The sequence below is a fragment of the Mustela lutreola genome, chromosome 5 (genome assembly GCF_030435805.1).
Source record: "Mustela lutreola isolate mMusLut2 chromosome 5, mMusLut2.pri, whole genome shotgun sequence".
Taxonomy (NCBI): domain Eukaryota; kingdom Metazoa; phylum Chordata; class Mammalia; order Carnivora; family Mustelidae; genus Mustela; species Mustela lutreola.
This window is the reverse complement of record NC_081294.1, coordinates 106,101,445-106,116,410: the sequence shown is the minus strand read 5'-3', so window position 1 is coordinate 106,116,410 and position 14,966 is coordinate 106,101,445. Positions and strand designations below refer to the sequence as shown.

Here is a 14,966-nt window from a genome sequence, read left to right as displayed (position 1 = left end):
CCAGGAAAAAAAAAAAAAAAAAAACAAACCCATCTGGGAATCATCGTAACACATCATTTAGAATCCATGGAAGAGTGAGACTAACCAGGAAGAGAGTTATGGAGAAAGTCCAGAAATTTTTAGAAATAGGTATTTATTTCTACATCCAGGAAAGCCTAAGTATGAAGTCATCATAGCTTGTAGCTAATGTAGCGAAGGCATTGCTGGAGTTGGTGAGGTACTGTGTCTAGGTGTTGCCTTCTGATGATTCAACATAATGTCCTACCAGAGCTTAGAGAACATCACAAAAACTTATAGTTGACGTTAGAAAACTTTTCAGCAAGTGCTGGGACCCAGTAAACTTCTGGTTGTACTTTATGATGAACCTTGGAAGTTCTAACAGAAGAGGCAATAGAGTTAACAGTTTCAAAAACTGTGCAATTGACCTGTATACTTGCCAGGTAGGCCACCCTATTTCTGAAAAGAGGTAGGTCACAAATTAGCCTACATGGAAGACCTAATAATTTTAAGCAGATCTGAACTACTAGACACTTGCAATTTTACTCCAAAATCCCACAGGTTTTGGTCTTTAAGCATGAAAAACATGATTCTGGCCTACAACATGTTTAGATGTTGTCGCCAACTGGACTACTTCCACCATGGAAACATAGTATGGCTTTTTTAAAATGTAATTTTGTATAAGATTATTTAACAATATGTCCACGTTCGCTACAGGTTATTTAATAATATGCCCACGTTTGCTACAGTAAGTTTCTTCTTGTCATCTTAGTCTTCTCCTAAGTCACTTAATGGTGCTTATTTATTCTTCTGGCTTAAGTGTACCACATACACAAAATTAAAAAAAATGTAGAGATAAGTTTTATTATTCTGAGTCTTTCCTAAGAAGTTTTAGGAGTAACTATATGATTGATTCCTGCCAGACTCCATCCTTTCCATTAAAAAAGGGTTACAAAAACATAAGGTTTCTTAGTTTGCTAGTCTTTCATCATTGATTACATACACAAAATGTCTATTGATGGAAGGTATTCAAGCGCCCTTGGGGATAACTGTTTCTGGTAGTAAACTGTTCCAACAGAAATTGGCCAGTGGACTTAATTGCTGCTAAGGCTTTTCTTCAAAATCCATATTCATAGACTTGCAATGACTTGATTAAAGCATTTATTTATATATTTACTTATTTTTTGTTAAAGCATTATTTAGTATTACTCTTACATAAAGGGCCTCCAGATCAGGGGGAATTGGCCCGTTACTGGGAATGTTGTTGCTCTAGAAGCATCTAAAAAGAAATAAGTTGTTGATGGGGTGCCTGGATGGCTCACTCAGTTGAATGTCTGTCTCTTGATTTCAGCTCAGGTCATGATCTCGGGGTCCTGGGATCAAGCCCTGCGTTGAGCGCTGTGCTCAGTGGGAAGTCGGCTTGAGGATTCTTTCTCCCTCTGCTTCTCCCCCAACTTGTGCAGCTTGGAGACATCACTGGAAGTGAAACAGGTAACTGTAGGCATATTGTGTGGGTATAGATGTTCCTATGACTCCTCTTGCAAAAACTGCGTAGTAGGGAACAAATTTCCTCCATCGACACTGCCTGTGAGCCCTGTGACTAACCATAACTACAGTCTGTAACTGACTTTATTTGAATTTACATCTTGTTGTCTTGGATACTTTGTTTTTAAACTTCTTGACATTTTTTACTGAGTTTCTCTACCACATCTCAATACAGGAGACTAGGGTCTAGTTATAGCCTAGAACGAGCTCTTTTCAAGACAGTCTAATATTAAAGCTGAGCACTTGGACCTTACAGGGTTAAGAGTGAAGTTGAAGTTGCTGTGGGGAATGATGGAGGGGTTAAGCCAAAGCTGCAAACATAGTAGATGCCGTGGACAATTTACTACCCAAACCCTTTATTTTTTTCTGTGCCTCAAATGATTAGTAACATTTGTAGAATCGTGAAGGTTCCATCAGATTCTATAAATCCTCTTATATCGTAACTTTCTTATTCCCCTATTTGCAGTGTTCTAAGGATGTTGACACACAGGGAGGGTCGTGTTTGCCCATATGCTTTCCAAATTAACACTCAGTGGATGGAATTTAGAGAGCACACAACTGGTTAGCAAGAGGATCTTGTGAATGGGTATGATTATTAGTGGAGAGAGATCTGGAGAAAATGCTAACAGTAAGGAACAAAGTTTCTGATGAGCAACTAAGTTGTAGGGTCTCTAGAGAAAGGGTACAAATGTAGTAACTTGGCAGAGGGACAGTGTGTTTCGGAAAGAAGATCAAACTTCACTATCAATAGCTGTCAGAATGTGCTGGAATGTTGGTATTTAAAAAAATTTTTTTTAATTATTTATTTATTTGACAGAGATCACAAGTAGTCAGAGAGGCAAGCAGAGAGAGAGGAGGAAACAGGCTCCTCGCCGAGCGGAGAGCCCGATGCGGGGCTCAATCCCAGGACCCCAGGATCATGACCTGAGCCAAAGGCAGAGGCTTTAACCCACTGAGCCACTCAGGTGCCCTGGAATGTTTGTATTTCTGCATCAAAGAATTCTAAACGTCTCCCAAACAGCTCCCTGTAGCAAAGAATTCAGGTTGAATCCATCCTGGATGAGGTTTTGACCCAGTTTATGGAATTTAGCAAGGCCAGCATGAATGACAAATGGAAGGACTGAGGAATTCTATCAGGCCTAGATATCCAGAAGATATTTTTGTTTTTTACCTGACTTAGTAAAGATGGCTAATCCAACAGAGAGATTATCCAGGGAGGCTATCCTAAGCCAACCACACCCGACTTCATAAGGGATGCACCAGGTACTAGGATTCTTCTCAAGTACTGTGTTGAGAGATGTATTAATGGACATAAGTTTAATTCAGAGAAGATACTGTGCCAGTTTGGCTAGATCTCCTCTTATTAAATCCATTCTCTATATTCTCGTAGAAAAACTATTCAGTAATCAAAGCCTCTGGCTAGTTTCAGATTTATTTGCAGAAGGAATACATGGAATTAACTTCTCCCTTGGGAGAACTGTCTCACTTCTTAATACAGAATCCTGGAACTGGCAAAGAATCAAATCCCACTGTGTTCAGCCCATCATTTTATAAATTATGGCTTGGGGAAGGAAGGAGGAAGGGAGGGAAGGAAGGAAGGAAGAAATCATTTAATACCAGGCTGTGAACATTCTTACGTAAGAACTAGATAGCCCCAGTAATAAAAAGTCAGAAACAAAAATTCTGTTCTCTCAGGGAGCAAAAGTGACTTGAACTGCACAAGGAGAGATGGAACTGGTGGTGCTCTTACTTGGGGACTGAGCAGCACCTGGGATCTGCCCTTAAATGTATGCCTCTTGCATGTTGGGAGCTGTATCAAGTCAGCACTGGATAAGGGTATCGCTGCGTTCCGGTTAAGCTAGTCCCATGCTTAAGTGTAGAGCCAATAATCTCAAATTTAAATAGTCACAGATGGCTTGCTAAAATGAAAGGCATTTAAAGACCTTCCAAATTTTGAAAGTCAACACTGCCAAACTATGTGGATAGCTACACAGACAACATGTATAAGGCTTTTATTAGCATAAATTCGGCAACCGTTAAACTACTTCATTATAAATAGCAGTCAGGAAGAGGCCGAAGTACAGGGGTAGAAGAGTCTCTGAAGCCTGTTCATCATGTTAGAGCAAATTCACAACTTGCTGTGCTCCTTCTCTTTGAAATGAAGTGACAATATCTACCACGAGTGCTATTTTAAACAAACAAAATGAAGTTTAACTCAATAAATATCTTTTATTAAAGAAAAAAAGGAATATTGTTAAGCACCAAAACTGCATGTTGTTACATTGCATGTACAAGAAGAGAAGGTGATTGCAGTACTTGCGGTACAAGTACTTACTTCTGAAGTCATGAGTGTAAAAAACATGAAAATACAAAGCAATACAATAATTACAACGCAGAAAAGTTGCACTAAAGAGCAAAAGGCAACAGTCAAAACAATTATTGGAGATTTCAGAGTATTGCTATAAATGCCTGCTTAGTTTTTTCTTTGTACTTTTAATACTTTAGAATATTAATGGAGCATATTTAAGTATTGTAAATTTGCAGGAGTTGGCATTTACAATACACTGTGCACACTTCCGTTTAATGTACAGTGGTAAAGCCATCTTTAAAAGCCAAGCACAATGTGCTAGTGTTTTGCTTCTACCATTATAATATTGCACAAAGCTAGTAAATGGTGAATTGGTTTGCCATTGTAGTTTTCATTTAACCAGAAAGGCTAAAAAACATGTCAGTTTCAGTAGCCCTAATGGGCTTTAATCATGCAAAATTATCTGTAGCCTTCAATTTTTCACAAACTATATATTGTGGTTTCACACTTGGCAAGACATTCAGTACGAGAAACTCAATGAGACAGTGGGGATTCTGTCCAAGTCAAAGAAGTTGAAGTCACTGTCTGGGTGGTATTGTCTATCCCTCTGGGTTCATAATTGAAGAGAAAATGCCATCTTGTGATCATGAAGACTTCTTAAAACCAATATAATTAGTACTGGGAAAAGCTAGAATAACTTGTTACACTCTTGGATAGTTAACCATAGAACATGCAAGTTTAAAAAAAAAAACCCAAAAAACCCAAAACTTCCCTTGTTAAAATTCACCTCTATAACCAACACCCATATCTTTGTGTATACATCTAAAAATCACTTCCCACTGTCTTTCTTTCCTCTCCACCCTTAATTCCCCCAAATTGAGCCACCCTTAGTTATAAATGATTTTTAAAAAAACTAACAAAAAACTTTTCCTTAACTCTCAAAACAAATGACTGCTTTGAGTTTCAATGTGAAATAGCCTTGATGAAGTATTTATTATATGTCAACCTCCGACGTATTTTCTGTACATGCACCTTACAGTGGCATAATAAAAGTGGGGAAGGGGAGAAACACTTATAAATTTGAATTCAATCAATTAAACCCCTCAAATACCAAGCTGTACATTTATGCTTGTGGGCAAAACAGAACATTTTAGAATGAACATATCTTCCAAATAACCCAATGGGCAAACACACCACATGTGCGCGTGCACACGCACACACAGGACACCGATTTCTTCTCACTCTTAAAAAAAAAAACCCTCTGTTTACATACATGATAGCTTAGGCAGCAATATAAACTCATTTTGTAGGAAAAACTTTAAAATTAGACTATTTATAGAATAAAAAACACCATTGCTTCAATTTACAAAGCAATTAGGCAGAGATCCCTCTCTATGTGCTTTAACTAAAGAGCACTTTGCAGCAAAGTTCAGAAGTAACTACTGAATTGTTCAGCAGCACTAACTAAACGCAACATGCTTCAACAGTAAGGTGCTTCCATTCTCTTACCTCTTCCATCTGGAATATATCTTGCCTGTCAGTCCTCTAACACTAAGCATAGCTTTTCTCATATGCTAAGCTAGAAATGTGAAATAAAATCTGCTTAAAATGCACATTTAACTTTATATTATCATTTAAATTCAGTGCAAGAATTAGGTAAAACTTGTTAAGGTTTCTGCTCTTATTATCAAACGGCTGCAAGTTAACAATGCATCTGCCACAGTTTTTAAATGTTTTTACAGCTGTTTAAAATGCTTTCTTACAAATAGCCTGGAAATAATGTTATGCAATCTGAGCTCCCTGATAAGGCCTTTAAGGAACCTCTTACTATAGAACTTGACAGATTGGTATCTGGTATTATTATGTGCATAATAATTAAATTATAAAGGTTATTAAAAAAAAAACAACAGAAAACAAAAACACCGACCACCCCAAGACCTTATATTTAGTGGAAGAAAAAACTTTCCTTAGGCTAAGACTAAACTGACGTAGGCATTATCTTAAATTTATACACAAATTCAATGAATGCAATTAAAAAATGAAATCTTAAGGAATGTATAAAATTAACTTTTGTTAACTGTACACTGGTCCCATTCCAAACAGAGGATGCTGCCCGTTCATTTTTGTTCCACTGATAGGAGTTTTAATTCTTAGTGCCTTCTATGGCCGAAGTATGCCTCAGAATTTAACACATTTTATGGCAAAGTGGTCATGCCATATGTTACCAAAAAATGCTGTACAGTTCAGCTTTGTAGAAACAAGGATTTTTGCCCCATTTTTACAGAGTAAATCAAAGTGCTGAAAATTCCCTGTGGTTTCACACAATGAGGAAAATCCCATATTCCCACTGTGTTAACTACTACACCTGATCAACATCATTTACAATTGCATCTAAATTTGTTAAAATGAACAACTAGGACAACTAGTGAATGATTGTTCTTAGGCCGCTCATAAACTCAAAATCTATAGACATACATCAAGTAAGGAAGGTAACTGCTCATCTTTAAAAAATCTTCTTTAGCCAGGTGTTTCGTCAGAAAGCTACATCACAGTACCACCCAGGTCTGAGATTAGGAATAACTTCCCTCAAAGTACCACACTGGTTATAGACACAGCACTGTGACTAAGTGGGAGAACAATTTAAAAATGGCATTCAAGTGAGCAGTAACCTTAACCTTAAAATATCCTCAAGTTACCTATTTGTTTTCCTATTTAAAATATATTACTGTCGAGGACTAGATTGGTAAACGGACTTCTAAAGGGATTCGGCACAAGCAAGCAGCTGTTTGTGGATTCTTTTGACAGAAAGGATACATTGAGATAAAACTCTCAAATATTTTAAACCATAGAAATAGTATGTGGGCAAGTTTGGAACTTAAAACATGTGGTCATCTATAAATACTATCCTAATTAAATATATTAAAATTTAATATTAAGGGCAAAGACACTGCTTTTTTTAAGGGCGGGGTGGTGGTGGTGGTGGGAATTATGCTTACAAAACCGTTGGGTTCCAAAACTGCTTTAAAATTAACATGAGGGAAAAAAAAATTAACTTGAGGATTCAACTGGTAATCTCATCTTGGACAACTGGACTGTAGTTATCTGAAATTTAAACATTGTGAGAACTCCCAAGGTGGATGATCTGCAGTAACTTGTAATTCTGTGGAGGCAGGAATTTGAATCTTAAGGATGGAAAATAGGTGTAGTAGAGAAAGTTTATTTAGCAGAGAATAAGCAGAGCTGGTTGTTAACGAGGCTTTGCTTTAACCTACTCATCATTTTCAACAGAGATAATCTTCATGAAGTGCCACAGTGGGATGTACACAGAGTTTCAGATGCACCCCTAAAGGATTCACAAGGGTCTGTACCCACTCCAGAGTACTGGAGACTTAGCAGAACATGGTTCTGGAAGACAAATTACAGTATCCATTTGTAAGTGAGCCTGTCTTCTGATGGAATCCCAGCTGTAACTGGGGAGCAAATTCCTAACAGATAAAAGTTCTAGTGCTTTTGCTGTTAATTTAAAATGTTAAGTTCTGTATTTTTCTAAATATCAATGAATGAAAAAACTTATTCATATGCATCCAAAGGCTTAAAATTGATACATGATTTTTTTAAGGTTTGTAAATTTGCTTAAACATTTTTTTTCACCAAATTATATTAATCAAACCAATCATTCTTTTGGTTGAAAAGCACTCTTCAATGTTTTACTGAAGGAAATGAGGAAAATTCCTCATCCACCTCTCCCACTGTGGGATAAAGATTGAGTCTCTACATTAGATATATATTTTAATCTTCCAAGATATAGGAATAACATAAGAATAAAACTAATGTATTGTGAAAAAAAACTGTGCAAAAGTTCCTACTCTCGTCAATAAACAGAAATTTTTCTCCATAATTATTTTAAAGGAAATACATCTTAAAGTGACAAAGGTGTAAGCATTTTTTTCTCTCTTCTGAAAAACCAATTCATATACATTGGAGGGCTTTTACTCCGGGACTGCTTTCTGGGTCTAGGACAGAGAAATGTCTCAGAAGAAATAAAGGTTCTTTTTGGTACATCAGTCCTTACTTAACTCCCTTCATATAAAGGCCAAAATCTGTCTGATGCAGAATTACACTTTACAGAATACTGTAGACTGGGTCCAACATATCTACCTTCATTCAAGCCCACAACACTCCTGCTGAGAATTCATAATGGCTCCATTCATATAAATGCGTCCTTCAGGACTCCTTATAGCAAAATCAGCACCTAGAACTACATACATAGGTTTTAAAAGGTCTACTGACAATAACAAAGGTCCTCTCCCCAAGTTCCACTCGAAACATGTGAAGATAGTGAAATGCCAGCCAAGGAGGCTTTTCTGCCTGTCTACTTTCTGCATATCTGTAGAGTGCACTTCACTGTGGAGCATAAAAAGAAAAACTTAAATGGTGCATGTTAAACAGACGAGATCTGCATCCCTATTACTGAATCCTCATTTCTGATTCTCAATAGGAAAGTCACGTTGAATTACACTAATCAAGCAATCGTTCAAACAAAAGGACTAAAAATAATCTGAATTATCAAGTTACAAAGTATTGCTTTTCATAAACAAAGCTGCACATGAAATTCAAACTATTATAAATTCACAATTATGAAGAGCTATTTAAAAGCATGGAAATTTTTACTTCAAAACCTTACAAAGTGAGTATGTGGTCTTTTAAAAATATGCATGTTTAATGTATCATGTTGTGGTAAACACATTAAGTGTATCTCCATGGTTATGTATCTTTTCAGATGTTGAACATCTTTATGAAAACTCCTTTGGAGATGAGTAATGTGGAAATTTTCAGTGCATTTCCATCTGATTCTTTCCAATTCCTGTCCTATAGCTATCATGATAAACTTCTTTTTCAGAGTGTCACACTATTTATACAAGCTGATATAGAAGAAGCTCTGTGTTTTCAAGCAGAGGACTATTCAGTGCACTTAAAGATGGATTTCAAAGCAGTCCCGACACAGCTCACAGTAGATCTCTGTCAACCCAGTGTTTTTCCAACTCGGAGCGACCCCTAGCTTGACTGGCCACTACAAGGATGAACATGGGTGGACAGGAGGGGAAGGTGCTTAAAAAACCAGGCATCTCTGGAAGGCCTTTTCTTCATTGCATCGGGAGCACTGCACATCTAAAACTCATGTTACCCACCAAATACTGGACTGACTGCAAAAGTGGTAACTTGCCAATTGTGCTTCCATTTTTTTCATACCACTGAGCCAACACACTTTGCATCTTGTGGAATCCAGTTGGGGAAATCACACATTAAACTTTTGTTTTCCAAAAACAAATCTTTGATCTTTAACTGTAGGTGTTTTTTTCTTTCTGTTGAGTCACCTGTTCACAAATAAAAAAAAATAGTGTATTAAAAAATATTGACTTATTAAAGACAGTGTGGCCTTTTATTATTTTTTTTATTTTTAAAGATTTTATTTATTTATTTGACAGAAAGAGATCATAAGCAGACAGAGAGAGGGGAAGGGAAGCAGGTTCCCTGCTGAGCAGAGAGCCCAATGCGGGGCTCGATCCCAGAGCTCTGGGATCATGACCTGAGCCGAAGGCAGAGGCTTTAACCCACTGAACCACCCAGGCGCCCCCAGTGTGGTCTTTTAAAAATATGCCATGTTAAATGTAACATGTTGTTGTAAACACGTATGTGTTCCTGCACAACTTTTGCCGTACCTGACACGATTTTTCTTACATTTGTAAAGGTAGTATATAAGAAACATGTTTTTAAAAAAAATGCATTTGTAAAAGCAATAAAATAAAAACAAAATAATTAGAATACAACTTTGAACACTTTAAAGGTTGTTAGATTCACTTTTATTCCTTTTACTCTAACACTTTGTCAGAACTATACAATAAAAAGGACCAAATACAGTCTAAAATATCAGCCTCATAAACTGCCAGTATATTTAGCATTAAACGAAACTTCAAAAATTCACTAGAAAGTGAGTTTTTGTTATAATGGCATTTGGAGGACAGGTTTAGTACCGATCTTCAAAGAGATGTTTTAGCTAAGTTTCAGCATAGTTGTGCTTGAGATCTATGGCTTACACACAGCACAGGAGCACTTACATGAAAAAGTTCCTTGTTAGATAAAAAGGAACACGCACATAAATCAAGTCCTAGCTTATTTTATTAGAGTTCTGCATTATCTAACACTATAGCTACATGTGGCTTTGGAGCATTTGAAATGTGGTACTATGAGAAAATGAATTTTTAATTTGATTTAAATTAAAATCTGAAGCTGTATAAAATATGTCTCCATTAAATACTATTTTACTGTTTTGTAGGACATTTCAACTTTAACCACTGAATACTTAGCATCCAAATTGAGGTGTGCTACTAGTATAAAGTGTAAAATACAAACTGGATTTTGAAGACTCGTTAAAAAAAGTAAACTACAGCATTAATTTTTTATATTGATAGCATGTTGAAATATACTATTTTTGGATCCGTTGTATAAAATAAAGCATTACTGAAGTCAATTTCATGTTTCCTTTTACCTTTTCAATGTGACTATGAGAACTATTTACATTGTATCTGTGGATTGTATTGTAGTCCTATCAGACAGTGTTTTTTTTTTTTTTTTTTAAAGATTTATTTATTTATTTGACAGGGAGAGAGAGGAGGAAGCAGGCTCCCCGCTGAGCAGAGAGCCCGATGCGGGACTCGATCCCAGGACCCTGAGATCATGACCTGAGCTGAAGGCAGCGGCCTAACCCACTGAGCCACCCAGGCGCCCCGTGTTATAGTTACTTCTTAAAGGAGGAACCTGCAGAAAACTAATTAGAAACTCAATATAAAGCCTATATAATTGTATTTCCTTATATAGAAATTTCCTTCAAGGACACTATTACCTACAGCTATTGCTGAGATGAATTTTATTATTTTTTTGAAAGATTTTATTTATTTGAGAGAGGGAGAGTATGCACAAGCAGGGTAAAGGAGCAGAGGGAAAGGGAGAAGCAGGCTCCCCACCAAGCCCTGGGAGCCTGACGCAGGGCTCAATCCACAGACCCCCAACCTGAGATCATGACCTGGGCCAAAGGCAGAGGCTTCACTAACTGAGCCACCGGGGTGCCCTACTGAGAAGAGTTTTAAAGCAAGCTGTACAAGGCAGAACAGGAGATATTCACTTTTTATTTCAAGACGCTTTGAGAAATTTTTTCCCGAAAAGCTAATTAGTGATTTAAAAAATTCAAGAAACTGATTTTTAACAGGAAATACGAATTACAGACTTTTAGCCATCTGTAGATGAGCATCTAAAAGTTTAGTCTTTTTTTTTTTTTTTTTTTTTTTAAATTTTTTTTTATTTATTTCTTTGACAGAGACAGATCACAAGTAGGCAGAGAGGCAGGCAGAGAGAGGAGGAAGCAGGCTCCCTGCTGAGCAGAGAGCCCGACGCGGGACTCGATCCCAGGACCCTGAGATCATGACCTGAGCCGAAGGCAGGGGCTTTAACCCACTGAGCCACCCAGGCGCCCCTAAAAGTTTAGTCTTTATAAACAATTTGCCAAGACCCCATACAAGGCAGTGAAAATAGCTCCTTTATCATTGCCTGCTCAAATTGGTGGGGATTGCAACTAGAATATGGTTTGCTTCTGGTATAGGATACACAGTTTTATCCTAAGTAATTTTGCAGATATCTGAGCTCATGTGTTTTCTGAGAGTATTTCACTGTTTCTCTCAACATTATAATATATAAACCAGCCATAAGTAATAATCAATCAGCCAAAAAAAAAAATTGGGGGCAATTTTCAAAATGGTATTCATTGTGGATATATTCTTAACATTGACTCTAAGGGTAAATTAGTAGCCAAAAGCTAAAAATAACCACCCAAGCACTTGAACATATGAAATGCTGTTGCCATATCTACATGCTGGGCAGGATCTGGTGGGAAGGGTGAAAACAAATGGAGATGATGGGCTGGTATGAGCAACTGCTGATGGGCCATGTACCCCACCTGGGCTACTGTGGGCAGCAGCTGTAATCCAAAGACGAAAACACTTCCCCCCCACCCCAAAATTTTTTTTTTTAAATTTGACTGAGATCACAAATAGGCAGAGAGGCAGGCAGAGAGAGAGAGAGAGAGAGAGAGGGAGAGGGAGAGGGGAAGGGAAGCAGGCTCCCTGCAGAGCAGAGAACCCGATGCGGGGCTCGATCCCAGAACCCGGGATCATGACCTGAGCCGAAGGCAGAGGCTTTAACCTACTGAGCCACCCAGGCACCCCGAAAACACTCATTTTTTAAAGGCCCAACTGTGCAGTTAACTAATCAGTGCCTATAATGGTAGTTTTAGGCATAGGAGCAGCTCACTGAGAAGCTCCAAGCAAGAGACAAGGGGATAGGTAGCACTGTGAAGTGGTAGAAAACCTACAAATAATACCCAGTTAGACACCCTGAATTCCTAGACATAGTCACACAGTGAGTAGATGTGTGACTTCTACAAAGCACAGTGTAGATACTTAGGGCCTCTATAAATAGAGGATAGAGGGATACTAACAGCCCAATACCCAAGGCAGGATAGTGGTGCTACTATTGAATGCTGACTGGAGCACACTAAAAAAGGTAATATAAACCACTTATCGAGGGGAATGCGATTTTTCACGACCTTTTTTTGTTAAGCCTACTGATCAGTGCAGACACTGATGGGGAGAGGTAGGGATGGGAGCATAGCAGAAGAACATCTACATTTTCCTGATGGAGCCATGCCCAGAAGGTGCAGGTAAAATTGCTTTTGGTAGTATTTTATTCGACATATCCCAAACAGTATCTTTCAATATGTTAGTAATATTAAAAAACTAATGACATAATTTACCTTTTTTTTTGTATTAAGTCTTCAAAATCCAGATGTATGCCTGCATGTACATCAGATCTATTCAGTATGAGTCCATGGGAGTGAAAGCCAAGAATGTGCATTTTTAATAAGCTCCCAGGTAGTTCTTATGATCAGGCATATTTCAGAATCACTTCGATAACAAGTTAAGTTTATTATTCCTTCACCTACTTCCTTTCCAGGACTATGAATCCCCCCCCCTGCCCCATGGTGAATGTTGTAAAGCCCACAGAAACACAGTCAGTCAAGAGAGCATAAGATACTTAAAAGAATATATGTGCATATTTGCATTACAGTTTGCAGAAGTTATATTTCAGTTAGGACTACTGTTAGATTCTATCTTTACTGACTCTATATTCAGCATAATTTGTGCCACAGAACTATATAATTAGCTTACTAAAATGTGTTCAAGTCAAAACTCTATTACTTTAAGAGAACCCCAAATGTGTTACCAGTACCACAGGGGTACTCAATAAGACACGCATACACTTATTAGGTATTTACTGTATTAGCTGCAATTTTATCTGCATCATGCAGTAACTAGGATAGGTCTTAAAATGATAAATCTTCATTTTATAAGCTTAGAAAGCTAAATAATCAGACAGTGCAATAATTTTTCTAAACTGATCTTAGAAAATTCCTTTGTAGGCAGCTAAGAAGACATCAAAATTCAATATACATAATTTGTACCTGAAATACTTTAGTCAGAAAAGGCCTTTTATGTATATATGTATGTATGTATGTATTCATTCATTCATTTTAAAGACGTTTTTTATTTATTTGTCAGAGAAAGAGAGAAAGCACAGGCTGGAGAGCGGCAGGCACAGGGAGAAGCAGGCGCTCTGCTGAGCGGGGAGCCTGATGCAGGGCTCAATCGCAGGACGCTGGGATCATGACCTGAGGCGAAGGCAGATGCATAACCGACTGAGCCATCCAGGTATCCTGCCTTCTCTCTCTCTCTCTCTTTTTTTTTTTTTTTTAAAGATTTTATTTATTTGTCAGAGAGAGAGAGAGCGCGAGCGAGCGAGCACAGGCAGACAGAGTGGCAGGCAGAGGCAGAGGGAGAAGCAGGCTCCCTGCTGAACAAGGAGCCTGATGTGGGACTCGATCCCAGGACGCTGGGATCATGACCTGAGCCAAAGGCAGCCGCCGAACCAACTGAGCCACCCAGGCGTCCCACCTGCCTTCTCTGTTTTTAAAACAAGAAGTAAGACTGTCACTTTACTGGAATAAGACTGTCCTCTTTATTTGGGCTATAGCTATACTGTAGAAATTTTAATTTCTTTATATTTTTAAAGATTTTATTTATTTATTTGAGAGAGTGTGTGAATGAACAAGACAGCACAAGCAGGGTAAAGAACAGAGGGAGAAGCAGGCTTCCCACTGAGCATAGGACCCTCCCACCTCATCCCCACCAAAAATGTCCTGGGATCATGAACTGGGCCAAAGGCAGCCATTTAACCGAGTAAGCCACCCAGGCACCCCTACTGTAGAAATTTTTAACAAGCAGGATATAAACACAGCATTTATGTAACAGTATCTTTGAAAAGCATTTTATTTTAGGTTCCCAGAAACTACACAAAACCTGAAGTTCATAAATCTATGGTCCATGCTATAACTGAGCTGTATAATAATAAACCTCATGAATAAAATAGAACAGACTTCACCATTTAATATAAAAGCTGTATCACTGAATGCTACAAAAAGAATATAAGACCATTTACCTGTTAATTTTCCCAATCTGTGCAAGGCAAAGCTTCCTCTTCATCCTCTGACTCAGGGGACGCTTCTTTGATTCTTCTAAGAGCTTCATGGATGCTCCGTGTTAGAGGGTCTGTGTCAGGCAGAAGTGTGAAGGATTCTCTCAGCACTTCCTTCTGTACCTTCTTCAATTTTACCCCTTTCCTGATTTGTGCCAAGATATTATTACTATCATCTTCATCAGGAAAAGGAGGCAGAGTTCGCTGTTCAACCTTTTTCAGATGAAAACTACCACGCTTCAAGGAAGCTAGCACCTCATCCATGGGTGAGCTCACTTAACAAATGAAAGAGAATAATTACAGTTAGGATCATAATTACAGTGCAATTAGAAACCTCTAGACTTTAGGACTGTGCTAGCCAAGGACACTGAAAACAACACAGACCACGAAATGTGGACTGAAGGTTTCCCAGAAACAGATGGGATCTCAATTGTGCTTGTTTAAACAAACAAAGCCACAACATCCAGATTCCAAT

The 14,966-nt window shown here is 38.0% G+C and overlaps 1 protein-coding gene across 1 annotated transcript in view; it reads right to left on the bottom strand.

Annotated features, from left to right (window-relative positions):
• Positions 1–3,751: 3,751 nt before the first annotated feature.
• The window catches only part of JMY (junction mediating and regulatory protein, p53 cofactor), a 115,795-nt gene continuing 104,580 nt past the window's right edge, over positions 3,752–14,966 (bottom strand). The window contains exons 10-11 of the mRNA XM_059175321.1: positions 14,456–14,766; positions 3,752–9,225 (exon numbers count right to left, since the gene is read on the bottom strand). Of these exons, the coding sequence (XP_059031304.1) occupies positions 14,459–14,766 (308 nt within the window). The 3' untranslated portion in view covers positions 3,752–9,225; positions 14,456–14,458. The remainder of the gene's footprint in view (positions 9,226–14,455; positions 14,767–14,966) is intronic.